This window comes from Apteryx rowi, unplaced genomic scaffold (assembly GCF_003343035.1).
Source record: "Apteryx rowi isolate R43461 unplaced genomic scaffold, aptRow1 scaffold_911, whole genome shotgun sequence".
NCBI lineage: Eukaryota > Metazoa > Chordata > Aves > Apterygiformes > Apterygidae > Apteryx > Apteryx rowi.
The window spans coordinates 228,544-241,155 of NW_020451218.1; the positions used below are offsets into that span (position 1 = coordinate 228,544).

The 12,612-nt window shown below is 52.3% G+C and overlaps 1 protein-coding gene across 1 annotated transcript in view; it reads right to left on the reverse strand.

The window, feature by feature from the left end:
* Positions 1-12,609, reverse strand: part of RBPMS (RNA binding protein, mRNA processing factor) — a 46,394-nt gene extending 33,785 nt beyond the window's left edge. Inside the window, exon 1 of the mRNA XM_026091636.1 lies at positions 12,547-12,609. Within this exon, the coding sequence (XP_025947421.1) occupies positions 12,547-12,609 (63 nt within the window). The remainder of the gene's footprint in view (positions 1-12,546) is intronic.
* Positions 12,610-12,612: the final 3 nt, after the last annotated feature.

Consider the following 12,612-nt stretch of genomic DNA (forward strand, 5'->3'; position numbering starts at 1 on the left):
CCACATCATCTCCTGCTCTGCAAAGGCCAAGGGGAAGTGCCACGGTGCTAGACTGCTCATTGCACGCGAGGCAGGTATCTGCGGGGTTGTGGCTGTGGTACTCGCTGGGCTGGCTGTGACTGGAGACCTGCTGCTACCAAGGTGACACAGCCACCTTTCCATCTGGGTTTTCCTCCTGAAGAGGGCCCCAACTTCATGAAACAGGTGCCGATGGAAAAGGCTAAAGCCCCTCACTGCTAGCAAGCATCAGAGCTTTTGAAAAACACCATCAAAAGGTCACTATAAGAAAGCATATAAGCCTTCTTACCCCAAAAGCTTTAAAAGAAGAATGTCAGCTGTCCAAGAGTCCTTGAACCAGAGAGACTGATCAAGTGGAACATGCTCTTTAAAGGGAATTGAGATCAGCACATAATCCCGAGACTCCTGAAGCTGGAGATTGCTGATAAATAACTCCCTTGGCAAAGTTACTCCCCAAAGTGAAAACACACTGACAAATTCACAGTGTCAAAAAGTCACGTCTCCCATTTACTCCTGCTCCCCTATCCCACACTTCATCATTCAGTGCTACTGCTAGTTAAACAAACAGCGGGGAGCTAAAATGCCAGGATCAGTTTTTTTCCCCCTTATTCATGCTGCTGCAGGGCTTGTGCTACAGCTAGCCGTTTTGCTTCTCCAGAGCAGGGATAGCAGGATGAGGCTGTACACACAGAGGGGTGCAGAGTCACGTTTAAAAAGTAMCAAAGCTCCCCAGAAAACTCCCACTTGCAGTTTACGGTCTCTTTGATTTCGTCAATCCAGCCTTCAATTTTTTCCTGCATATTCTCCCAGGTTTGCTGGATTTTTGTCTTTCTGTTCCCCAGGGAGGTGTGTAAAATAACAGGCCTCAGAGATGGCTCTGAGGAAGAATCTGACACAAATTTACTGCATTCCTGAAATTCAAACCCATACAAGCCTGACTTACCAGATAATTTAGTCCCATAACTGTGTAGCAGATACGAGAGATAAAAGTTCTGAAAAATCCTCTGAAATTAGGCCTCACAAAGAAACGGCTTCTCTTCAGTAATGACTTGTTTTCTTTGAAAGTTCAAACACAGGTCAGCCAAGTTTTAAACTGTAAAATTATATTGCTGCGTTAGCTGAGAATGGGAGACAGAGAAAAGTGTGGATTAAAGAGGGATCTTTAAAGAATCCTTTATCTGGTTTCTAGCCCCGAAAGGTCTGAATGTTTTGAGGTAGCAGGAGCCTTTAGGGCAGGAGGGAAGAGACAGTCTCCTCAGCGGCACAAACTAATCAGCACTCCCCATCTGTGCCCTGCAAGAGATGGCTCGGGCTCGCGCACCCAGCGCGGGAGCTGCCATCTGGCATGGCCGGGCTGGTGTGGCGCTGTGGAGGAACCAGCCTGGATCCAGAGCAAACCGTGACTTTATGCCTTGCATACCTCTGTTTTGATTCAACTAGTTAAACAAGCTAGGAGGTGCCCTCCTGTGCATTAAGAGAAGAACAAAATTCCCACAGTGTTACAATCATGGCTCAAACCATTTTGCTGTCAGGAAAATGTTATTCCAATCCTGGAGCCTCAGACCTGACAACAGAAAAAATCTTTCTTATGCCTTTCAGATGCTACTGTATTGCCCCGCACAGATAAAACCACAGATAAAAATAGCTATTTGAGCAGGTCCTATGCAAACATCATCTTTTCGGTTGGAATGGTCCTCCAGGTTTGATAACAAACAGGTGGGAGGATCTGGGACGTGTTAAAGTGAGGTAGAAGCAGCGCAGAAATGGAGCGTCCTCAGAAATAATTCCCAGCAGGCTACACAGACATCCTTTTGCCAAGGAAAAGATTTTACAAAGAAATATTTTTCTGCCCTTAAATGGAATAGGAGTCTCACTCTGCAAGTAGCTGCTTGATGGTTTCACATGTGGAGAAATCCCAGAGGCCTCAGTGTCCCTCCTCTACCAGAAACGATCCCAGGACCAAATTCTTTTTTTGAAAAAAAAGCCTAATCAAAGAAGCGCCTGAAAATTGCCTGCCCAGCGCTCAGAGGAGCGCTCATAGAGGAATCAGAAACCAAGGAGTACATATGATCATTTGGGTTTCTTAACCAGGCACTTACTGATTTCCAGGGAAAAACACAGGGCTGGAAAAAGTTGTATCATCCAGCGCAGGGATCTGCAATATCGTTAACTGCCCTGCCTGGTGACAGAGAAGCTGGAGGGCAGACTACTGATAAAGAGATGTTTAAGTAACTGAGATCTCCTGGGCAAGAGCCAAGCAACAGGCAGCTCTCCACAGCCCTGCTCCGTGAATTGTTGGACTAGCACAGGGTGACCCTGATGGTTTAGATCACCCTCCAGGACGTTAGCTAACGAACGTCCTCCATGAACACAGTCCTGTTCCCCTGCAGGTAGTTGCAGCTTTTGGTGAAACCATCCCAAAACTTCCGCTTTGCCAAGCTAAGAGAGTTGAGTGACTCTGCTCTCACAGTGAGGCAGGTATTGCAGTCTCCTGGCAGCTCTTAGGGCTGTCCTCTCAGCTCTCTCCAGTTTTTCAACATCCTGCCTAAATTGTGGGCTGCAAAGCTAGACAAATTTGGCCTGCAGCTGCAATCAGAGACAGGTTGCAATCCAAAGACTGGCCATGCTGTGAGCTCAAGGGTGCCCAGCTCGATAACCCATGCCCGACTGAAGCCGAAGCACAGGGAAGTGCAGTCCCCCCAAAGGCCGACGCAGCCTCCCCCCACATTCAACTCTGGCACCCCCGGGGCCAGAAGCGCTGCCCTGTGCGTGGCTCGTCATGCTACAAGAACAATCAGGCAGCGTACGAAACAGTTCAGCCACAGGTCGTAAAAAGCAAGACAAAGAGCCCCAGCACAATCCCAGCCACAGGAGACTACAGAGATGAAAGGTATAAACAGTTTCCAAACAGATCAGACAAATTAATAGAACAAATCTATCAGTGGCTGCAAAATAGCACAAGAACTCAGTGCCCATCAAGAAGCAAGGGGAAAGGGCTACCCTATGCAAGTTATATTTCTTAYGCATCTGCTTGTGGTCAGCCTGGGAGACCAGGCTGAGCTAGCTGGACCTTTGCTCTCACCTTGGTGGCAGCCCTTTGTTCCCAGGGCACAACGACCCAGTTCCTACTGGAAATGGAGGAGAAAGCCAGCAGCTTGAGAAGCTTGAGAAGTTTAAGCAGCAGCCTGAGAAGGACAGAAGAACAGACTCCAATTCTCAAATACATCTGTCTCTTTGTTTCTGTTAAAACTGTGTGGCTTGCAGAGCCCGTCCTGACACGTGCAGGCATTGAATTGCTGTCCTAAGTGACGTGTGAACGTGTGGGCACCGAGGGGTACCCCAGGGAAGTGGCAATGCATGCTTTGCTGGCATTCATAATGCTCAAAACACACTGGAAGAAAGCCAGTGTCACTCCAGTCTTCAAAAAGGGCAAGAAGGAGGACCCGGGAAACTACAGGCCAGTCAGCCTCACCTCCATCCCCGGAAAGGTGATGGAGCAGCTCATCCTGAAGGCCATCTCCAAGCATGTGGAGGAAAAGAAGGTGATCAGGAGGAATCAGCGTGCATTCACGAAGGGGAAATCATGCTTAACCAATCTGATAGCCTTCTATGATGGAAAGACTGGCTGGGTAGATGAGGGGAGAGCAGTGGATGTTGTTTCCCTTGACTCCAGCAAGGCTTTCAACACTGTCTCCCATAACATCCTCATAGACAAGCTCAGGAAGTGTGGGTTAGATGAGCGGACAGTGAGGTGGATTGAGAACTGGCTGAATGGCAGAGCTCAGAGGGTTGTGCTCAGTGGTGCAGAGTCTAGTTGGAGGCCTGTAGCTAGCGGTGTCCCCCAGGGGTCAGTACTGGGTCCAGTCTTGTTCAACTTCTTCATCRATGACCTGGATGAAGGGACAGAGTGTACCCTCAGCAAGTTTGCTGATGATACAGAACTGGGAGGAGTGACTGATACCCCAGAAGGCTGTGCTGGACAGGCTGGAGAGCTGGGCAGAGAGGAACCTCATGAAGTTCAACAAAGGCAAGTGCAGGGTCCTGCACCTGGGGAGGAATAACCCCATGCACCAGTACAGGTTGGGGGTTGACCTGCTGGAAAGCAGCTCTGCGGAGAAGGACCTGGGAGTGCTGGGGGGACACCAAGTGAAGCATGAGCCAGCAATGTGCCCTTGTGGCCAAGAAGAATCCTGGGGTGCATCAAGAAGAGTGTTGCCAGCAGGTCGAGGGAGGTGATCATTCCCCTCTCCTCAGCCCTGGTGAGGCCACATCTGGAGTACTGTGTCCGGTTCTGGGCTCCCCAGTACAAGAGAGACGTGGCACTACTGGAGAGAGTCCAGTGGAGGGCTATGAAGAGAATTAGGGGACTGGAGCATCTCTCCTATGAAGAAAGGATGAGAGAGCTGGGCCTGTTTAACCTGGAGAAGAGAAGACTGAGAGGGAATCTTATCAATGTATACAAATATCTAAACGAGGGGTGTCAAGAGGATGGGGCCAGACTATTTTCAGCGGTGCCCAGAGACAGGACAAGAAGCAACAGGCACAAACTGAACCACAGGAAGTTCCATCTGAATATGAGGAAAAACTTCTTTCCTGTGAGGGCAATGGAGCACTGGAACRGATTGCCCAGAGAAGTTGTGGAGTCTCCTTCTCTGGAGATATTCAAAACCTGCCTGGACGTGGTCCTGTGCAACGTTCTCTAGGTGACCATGCTTGAGCAGGGGGGTTGGACTTAGACGATCTCCAGAGGTCCCTTCCAACCTCAACCATTATGTGATTCTGTGATTCCCCACTTATCGGTGGAACCAGTGGGTCAGCCAAGCTGGGAAGGAGAAGCTGGGAAGGAGAAAGCCAGGACTGGGATAGAGAGCCAAGCCAAGCCAGGGCTTATCCCCTGTCTCTATCTCCATGCTCACCAGTAAGAAAAACAAACACAGAGTTTCAGCCACAGGAGTGCATGGGGAAAGGGGCCTTGGCAGGTCTCTGGTCCAATCTCCTGCTCGCAGCCGGACTGTCACCAACATGAGAGCAGAGCAGCCAGGAGTTTGTCGAAGTGTGTCTTGAAGCCTCCAGGGCTGCAGATGCCCCACCACCCAGTAACCTATCCCCTTGCTGTCCTGGGAAGGAGATCCCCTTCTCCCAAACCTGAACCCTGCAAGCTGCCACCTGAGGCCATTGCTCTGTTAATCATCTGCCATGACCAAGGAGAGTTTGGCTCCATTACCTCGGTCCTTCAAGTAGCTTTAGGCCGCAATTAAGYTTCCCTTTAGCCTCTTCTTGGCCAGGCTAAACCAGCTCAGATGGTAGGTCATATACCATAGGCCCCTGACTGTGCTGGCAGCATGCAGGTCACACTGCCCCCTCACAAACACTAACTCTCTTGCCTCTGCCACTGGCTAAAAATGAGTAGCACTCACAGGCCTTAGTGAATAGTTGACATACTTWATTGTTTTGTTCAGTCTCACTTTTGGAAAGCTTGGAAAATACAATAGGAGGCAATGTGGGAGTTTTGAAACATGGCAAATGGCTGAAAGGCCTAACCCCCAAATGCCTAGATAGGTTTAATTGGAACCAGAAACACAAATATTCTCCTCTGGCCACCAATTTCTCAGGGCCCTGGGGGCATTGGGTTAAATTCAGAGCCCAGAAGCTCTGCCAGTCTGATGTCCAGCATACATGTAGTGACAGGGCACATCCCCACATTATGGCCCCAGTTTGGCTGGCACACTTGTGCAAGGACAAAGCATTTTAAACCAAGACTGCAAATCCTCTTTGCTCAGTGAAACCATCATTTCCAAGACCGTACCACCAAATCACAGATGCACAGGTGGGAAGGCACCACTGAGGTCTCCCATGCAACCTCCCGCTCAGAGCAGGCCTACCATCCACCAGATCAGGGCAGACACAGCTTAATCTAGTTGGTTCTTGAAAGCTGCCAAGGATGGAGATCCCCCACCCTTCATCTGGTTTTCCCCTCATGAGACTAACCTTTGGCCAAGGTCCTGCTGACAGAGCAGCTCTCCAATGCCTTGCCAGAGCCACCCGTGCTCACGGCCTAGACGTCCTACAACTGCTATTAGCTGTATCTCTGCTGTGACAAGGGTCCGGGACTGGACTGCAAACAGATACTCCTGTTTGTTTATATAAAAGCTCTGCAGTGTTTTCATTTACAGTCTCTAATCCCCACTAAAACCAAGCCTGCCACCATGCTGGCTTTGGAAAAGGTCAGGAATTTTCTGTTTGGAGTTATTTGCTGGGATAACAACAAATTTCCTACTGGAAAAATCACATTGACTTTCTTCCCTCCCTGCCTCCCCAAACATCATTTTCTGCTGGGAAAAATGAAACAGCTTCCCTCTCTGAGGTGTGTCAGGCAAGACACATGCTTCTCCAAATGTGTCTTGGGAATCACCTGTCCAGATGGGACAGGGCCAGAATTACAGCTCCCAAAAAAGGATCAGAGAAATTCTCTCAAGTGTGGCAGTGGGGCTCCAAGAGCCCAAACACTCCTAGTTTAGGAAAACTGAAATATTTTATTTCAATATTGCTGCAGAAACATTTTTCAGGATTTCTTCTTGGTGGAACATTTCACCATTTCTACTTCTTGTTACCATCTGGGGCAAACAGAAAGTTTCTTCCAGGTCAGAAATGTTGTCATTTGTTCAGCTCTAGCTCACTCTTTGGGAAGCCACTGCATATGGCTCTAGTATCTCCCCAAGGAACATCCCCTTGATTTCTTTCAGCAGGGATGATAGCTGTCTGAAAGTGTGAGGAACACACCAATCTCCTTTCTGTGTTCCTCTCTGGACCGTTCTGCTCCTGCCACTGCACTACATGACTCCCAAATTTATCAGGGCCTCCACCTTGCTCCTGTTTTTTCCCCTCCTATCTTTTATTGTTCCTGCACAAAGTTTTTTCCTAGCCTCTGCTGTTCTCTAAAGGATCCTCACCAGTCTGCATGGCTCCTCTGCTCCTCTCTCTAGGGAGCTGTCTCCATCTCGTCTCCATCTCTGGCACATCTGTCTCCTCACAGTCCTTCTGCTCTGCCTGTCCATCTCATGTCCACTCCTGTATGTCTCACCACCATTTTCTACTTTTCCTGAAATACCATGTCTGGTCTGGGGCGCAGTTTAAGGAGGGTGTGGGGACACTGAAGAGAAATCAGTGGGGGCTGCTGGGATGGTCAGGGTTGGGGACACAGGGCCTGTAAGGAGACGGGGGGATCTGGACAGGCTCAGTCTGGCAAAGAGGTGGCTGGGGGGGAAATCTAATCACAGAATCAACTACATGAAGTGCAGGTACCACGATGATAGAGCCAAACTCTCCTTGGCCACAGCAGATAATAAAGCAGGGGCAACAGTCAGGCAAGGTGTGGGGCCCTGAACAGCCATCTGTGGTATGGGGTAACAGTTCTGCATTTGCTGATCACTTTTTGCAGAGCCAGAAGCGTTGATCTGCAGACCACAGATCAAGGACTGTGCCAGCGGGGAGAAGAGAGGCCCAGAGGTGCTTTCATAGCAGAGCACCAACTGCCCCACATCTCCACGCAGCCCTCCTCCGTTGCACACCAGTACTCGCCTCCAGCCAGTTCTCTGAAGGTATGTGACCACAAGAAAAGCTTTTGCCCATCTCAGGCTCAGTTCAGGCTGCGGCACCTCAAAGGGTGCCAGGCATCCCATGAGAAGACCAACACAGTCATGCTCCCCTGCCCCTGTGCAAACCAGCTCGAGTAAACTTTAACAGGAAAGGCAATAGACGGGAGAGGCAGAAGTGATTCATTCACAAGGTATTTAATTACCTACTTAGGCCAAAGCTTCAGATCAACCACATTTCAGCAGGGCTTGCTTTAATTTTCTACCAGTGGATTAGCTGGTTGACTGCTCACCGCTGAAGAGGAACCACTCATTTACAGGTTCAGCCCATGGCTTGCTGATGCTGCTGCCAGTTCAGCAAGGCCCCAAATCTGGGCTTTGTCAAGCTCGGGCCCACCTCGCTGTGCGAGCCCTTTGCTTCTGGGTGTTGTCTCCTGCTCCTGTTTTGCCCCCCCACAGGCCTGCTCAGCACACAAAACTCAGATCCCAGGTCTGGGTGCAAAGCATCCCCACTGAATGCAATTTGGCGCAGAAGGCACAGTATCCTTCCCCTTCACACTACCTTGTACACAATGGGAAAAAACAGCAAAAGGCTCTCAACCTGGCTTAGTGAATTCACCTCAGCAAACCAGACTGTGCAGTGCTTTCTCCCCTGTAGCAACACTCCCTTCCTACTGCTGTCCCCAAACATTAAATCCTTTGGAGGGACCTAATAATCCCTACCCAGGCCTGGAAAGCAGTGGGGGATCTGCCTGCCTTCCCGTCCAACTCTGCTTGGCAGCAACCGAACCTCCTTCAGGCATGCTAATGACATAATTAGCCACCAGGCATTTGTGGGCACACATTCTGCACAGCACCCTGCATGGCACCCTCTGGCAGCAGCCACAAAGCCAGGCCCGGGGAGCAGGCTAGGAGCCACACTGACAGAGAGGGGCCCGCTGTGTGGGGACAGATGCTGCAGGACAAATGTCAGCAGTGGCAGTCGTGCAAAGCACTCCCTAAATCATGGATCTGCTTTTGGCGCAGCAAGAGCTGGAGTTACCTGGGGATCTCAGCTGCTTTGCAGAGAGCTGTTGAGAAAACTGAGACGACAGAGGGTCTAAGCGAGCACTGGGAAAAGCCTCTCCGAGAGAGGCTGTTCAGCGCTCACTGCAGGCACAGCACTGGCAGGAGGGCTGTGTCCCTGCAGGACCGGATCTCAGCAGCGGAGGATGTGCACGCAGCATGGGGGGCCAAGGGGAGGGGAGTGCCATGACAGCAGAACCAGGCCCAGAGGAGGAGGAGGAGACAGATGAATCCATTCCAGCCAACTGCACTGGCTCAGGGCTGCGATAAAGCCGTAAAATACAGAAAGTGGAACTTTACCCCCTCGTCCCAGCAAAGAGAAACGGCACCCTAAATACAGAGCCGGGGCAGGAGTGGGAGAGGCGGGGAGCCCTGGCCGGCGCTGCCCCTGCTCCCCTGAGGCGGGGTGCATTCCAGCCCCATGCGGATTAGCCCTTACATAAATACTCTCTCCATTAATGGAGTGTTCCCTCAGTTTGGTTTAGATTACTGGGCTCTGTGTAAGCATGTCACAAGCCCACAAAACTCACTGACATAAACAAGACTTCAGTCAATGAGGCCCAAGATAGTTGCGTTGCAAGTGGCACCGTGTATGTCCTAGGCCTGCATGTGGCACACTGGTCCTTGTGACACCAGGGATGCAGAAGGCACAGGGAATGGCTTCATCCTCTGCACCAGGCCACGCAGGATAGCGAGGATGGACCCTTTCCAGACAAGGAGGCCCAGGCTTTCCTTCCCTCAGCTCAGACCCCCAGGTCCACGACTTGGAGCTGCATCTCAAGATCACTGACAAAACGACTGTCGAGGCAGGCAGGGAAAGCAAGGAGAGGAGTGGCATTTGGGAAAACAAAGTCAAGCGAGGGCTGAGGACAATGTGGGGGAGCTGCTCCAGAGGCAAAGCTGGAACGAGGAAGTGAGCAAAAGAAAGCAAGAAGCCAAGGGAGCAGAYGGGAGATTGCAAAAGAGAGGCCAGATTGCAGGGCAGGGGCTGGGGCCTGAGGTCATGCACAATTGTGTCATTGCTTGGAGCTCTCCTCCCAAATCCTTGAGACCAGACATTTCTTAAAGGAGGGAGGGAAGCACGAGTACATGGGAAGCAACCCCAAACCACAAGCAGTTCCTGACAAGATAAAGGGAAGTCTACATACCTCCACCACGAGGTGAAGTGGCTGCACAGGAAAACCTTATCGACTTGCTGGAAATGTTCCTGCTAGGAATTGTCCCCAAGGGCATCTGGCCCTGCTTGTGCCAGCCCTTCTCTCCCCACTTTCCACCCTGGCTGCCCCCTGCCTGTGTCCGGGCCCCCCACAACCCCCTGGGATGATACAGTCAGCGACGCCAGCAGCGTTTCCACCAGCCCAACCCCACTGTGCTGGGAGCCATGCTGGAGGAGCTGGCACAGGGATAGGGACAAGGGCTGCAAGCCATGTTCCCTGGAGCCGCTCCGCTACCAAATAAGGCCTCTGTGTATTCTTTTACATGCCGTTCTTGCCCGGCCATAGCTATGCGACTTCTTTTCCAAGAGCTCTACCCCTGCCAGGCTCCTCCACTGGGACCCCCCAGCCCGCAGCTCACCTATGCCGGCAAGCGTCAGCTACATGGCTTGCGGGTGAGCGGGGCTGGAGCAAGAGGGAAGGAGATGCCCCATGCATCCTGCCCGTTGCCAGGAGCAGCGAGAGTGACTCCCAGGAGCCCCAGGAAGACAAAGGAGAACTAGTCGGACTTATCCAAGTGTCGTTTTAGGTTCTGTTCTAGGCTCTGGGCCAGACCCACACTGAAACCAGGGCCTGTCACATGTCGCAGCACCGTCACTTTAACCCTCGGAAAGCCTGTGGATTTCTCTGCCATGGGAACACACATGCCCTGACCTCCCACCTTCCCAGGATGGGCTCTACAGCTTCAAGACAGGGTCTGCTTCTCCCTCTTTTGGGGGTAAAACACAGCATCGGGGGGGGGGGGGCACAAAGCTTAAAGAAAAGCCCTCTGGCATGACCCCCCCCCAGGAAGGGGAGAGGTATGCATGACCCAGTAGCTAGGCAACCCTCTCTGAGCGCCCTTATGCAAACACTCCCAAGCATCAGCACTTCCAGCTGGGGCCAGTATGAGCTTGTGCCAGTGAAGTACCTGCTGGCTTTATGCAGGAGGAGGCAGGTGCGGGAAGGACTGCTGTGGTGGGAAAGCAGCCCAGCTTGTGAGTGCCAGCAGCCAGCCCCCTCCTAAAGCCACACTTGCAGCATGGAGGTGGAGCCCAGCATCGCACAGCCCATCCATCCATCCTCCCTCTCCAAGCCGCATATGATATGCTCCTGGGGCCGATTCCCCTTTTTCTTGGCACCCTGGAGGCACCTGCTGCCCATACCCCTCTCTGAGCAAGACAAAGCCATAGACACGCGGCTCCCCTTTCTCCTAAAGCACCTTCAGAGTGGACCTCAGCATCTTCATCTTCRTCTTTGGCCCAGACAGGCCTGGCAGCATCACAAAGCAGTTTCCTTTACCTGCAACCATGCTTAGTGTCACAAGATTAGGGCAGGGAGGGTCCTTGTGGTGTCCAATGCCTTGTAACGAAAGGCCAGGGTGTATTCTTCCCCACACACATACAAGGCCCCTCTCCCCRGTGCGAACTGTCCCCTCTTTGCGTCCCTCCCCTTAAGCTCTCTGCATCCTTCAGCACCCCCCAAGCTGCTTTGGGGCCCAAGGAAACAGGCCCTCCTGCCTCGACAGTCTCACCAAAATCGCTGATATCCATATCACAGGAAAGGGTCGAGCAGCACCAGTTTGCCTGTATCCCAGGAAGCTGCCTAATGCTCGCAGGTCTTCAGCCGGAAAATTCAACTTTATTGGAACGACAGAGCTAAATAATCCTATCAATCAGATGCTGGTGAGCCTGGCTTCACATTTCCAGTGCTGCCGATGCAAGAGGCTTACCCTGTTTCGGTCACCCCCTTCAACTTTCTAGCAGAGCCTATTTGAATCCCCCCACACACCCCATCTCCATGGGACTTTGCTAAAAAAACACCCAGCAACATGGGGCAGAAAAGAGCCAAGTGCAGGTTGCAGTCTCCCAAATTCCTCTCGCAGAACTTTTTACCGGGCCAAGAAAAATCACTGCCTCTTGTCATGATCATCCGTGTACAGGGGAGATTGCTGTGCCTTTTGTAGAGCTTTGCAGCCTGCTTCCCCACCAGCATAACAGCCTGCATCTGCCTCCTGTTTTGCTCAGCATCTGACCAGAAAGCCAGCTTTAACAACACCTTAATTCCTGAACTTCGGGAAGTTTCATGCCTGCACTGTATTTGGATAGATATCTAAAGTAAGAATCAAGGTACCCAGTAGTATGCAAACAGATTTGCAACGTCTGCATCGCAGAGTTATCTGCAAGTTTTATCAGCCAGCGACCCTGCCAAAAAGTCTAGGGGAAGCTGTGAAAAACCACCTGGGAAGAGGCTGGGGGAAGATCCTATCTGGCTGCTCCTGCCCTCCCAAAGCCCACATTCTCATTTCAAGGTCACAGGCGAAACCAGGAACTTCAGAGGCGCGACAGAGAAAACAGTCTCTTCCCCGCGGCGTGGACGCGGCGTGGACATTGCCTTCTGCAGCGCTAAGAGCGGGTTGCACATCCCGGGGGTCACACAACTTAGAGAGGAGTGAGGAGCCCGCGGGAAAGGCGGCAGCATCTCCGGAGGCGCTCAGGGCAGGGTGCCCGTGCCCGCGGACGGGCACCGCCGCGCAGCACGCCGGCGGCCCCTCAAACCCAGCCCGAGTCCCCCCACCGCCCCAGGAAGGAGCCGCGGTGGCCCCCCGCGGGGTGGTGGTCGTGCCCGGGGCACCCCCCCCGGCCCACCCCCGGTGCCCCGCGCCGCGGCGCCGCTACCTCCTCCTCGGGCAGGCCGGGCTCGGCGGGGCCGCCCTCCCGCTCGGCGGGGAGGCTGCTCATGGT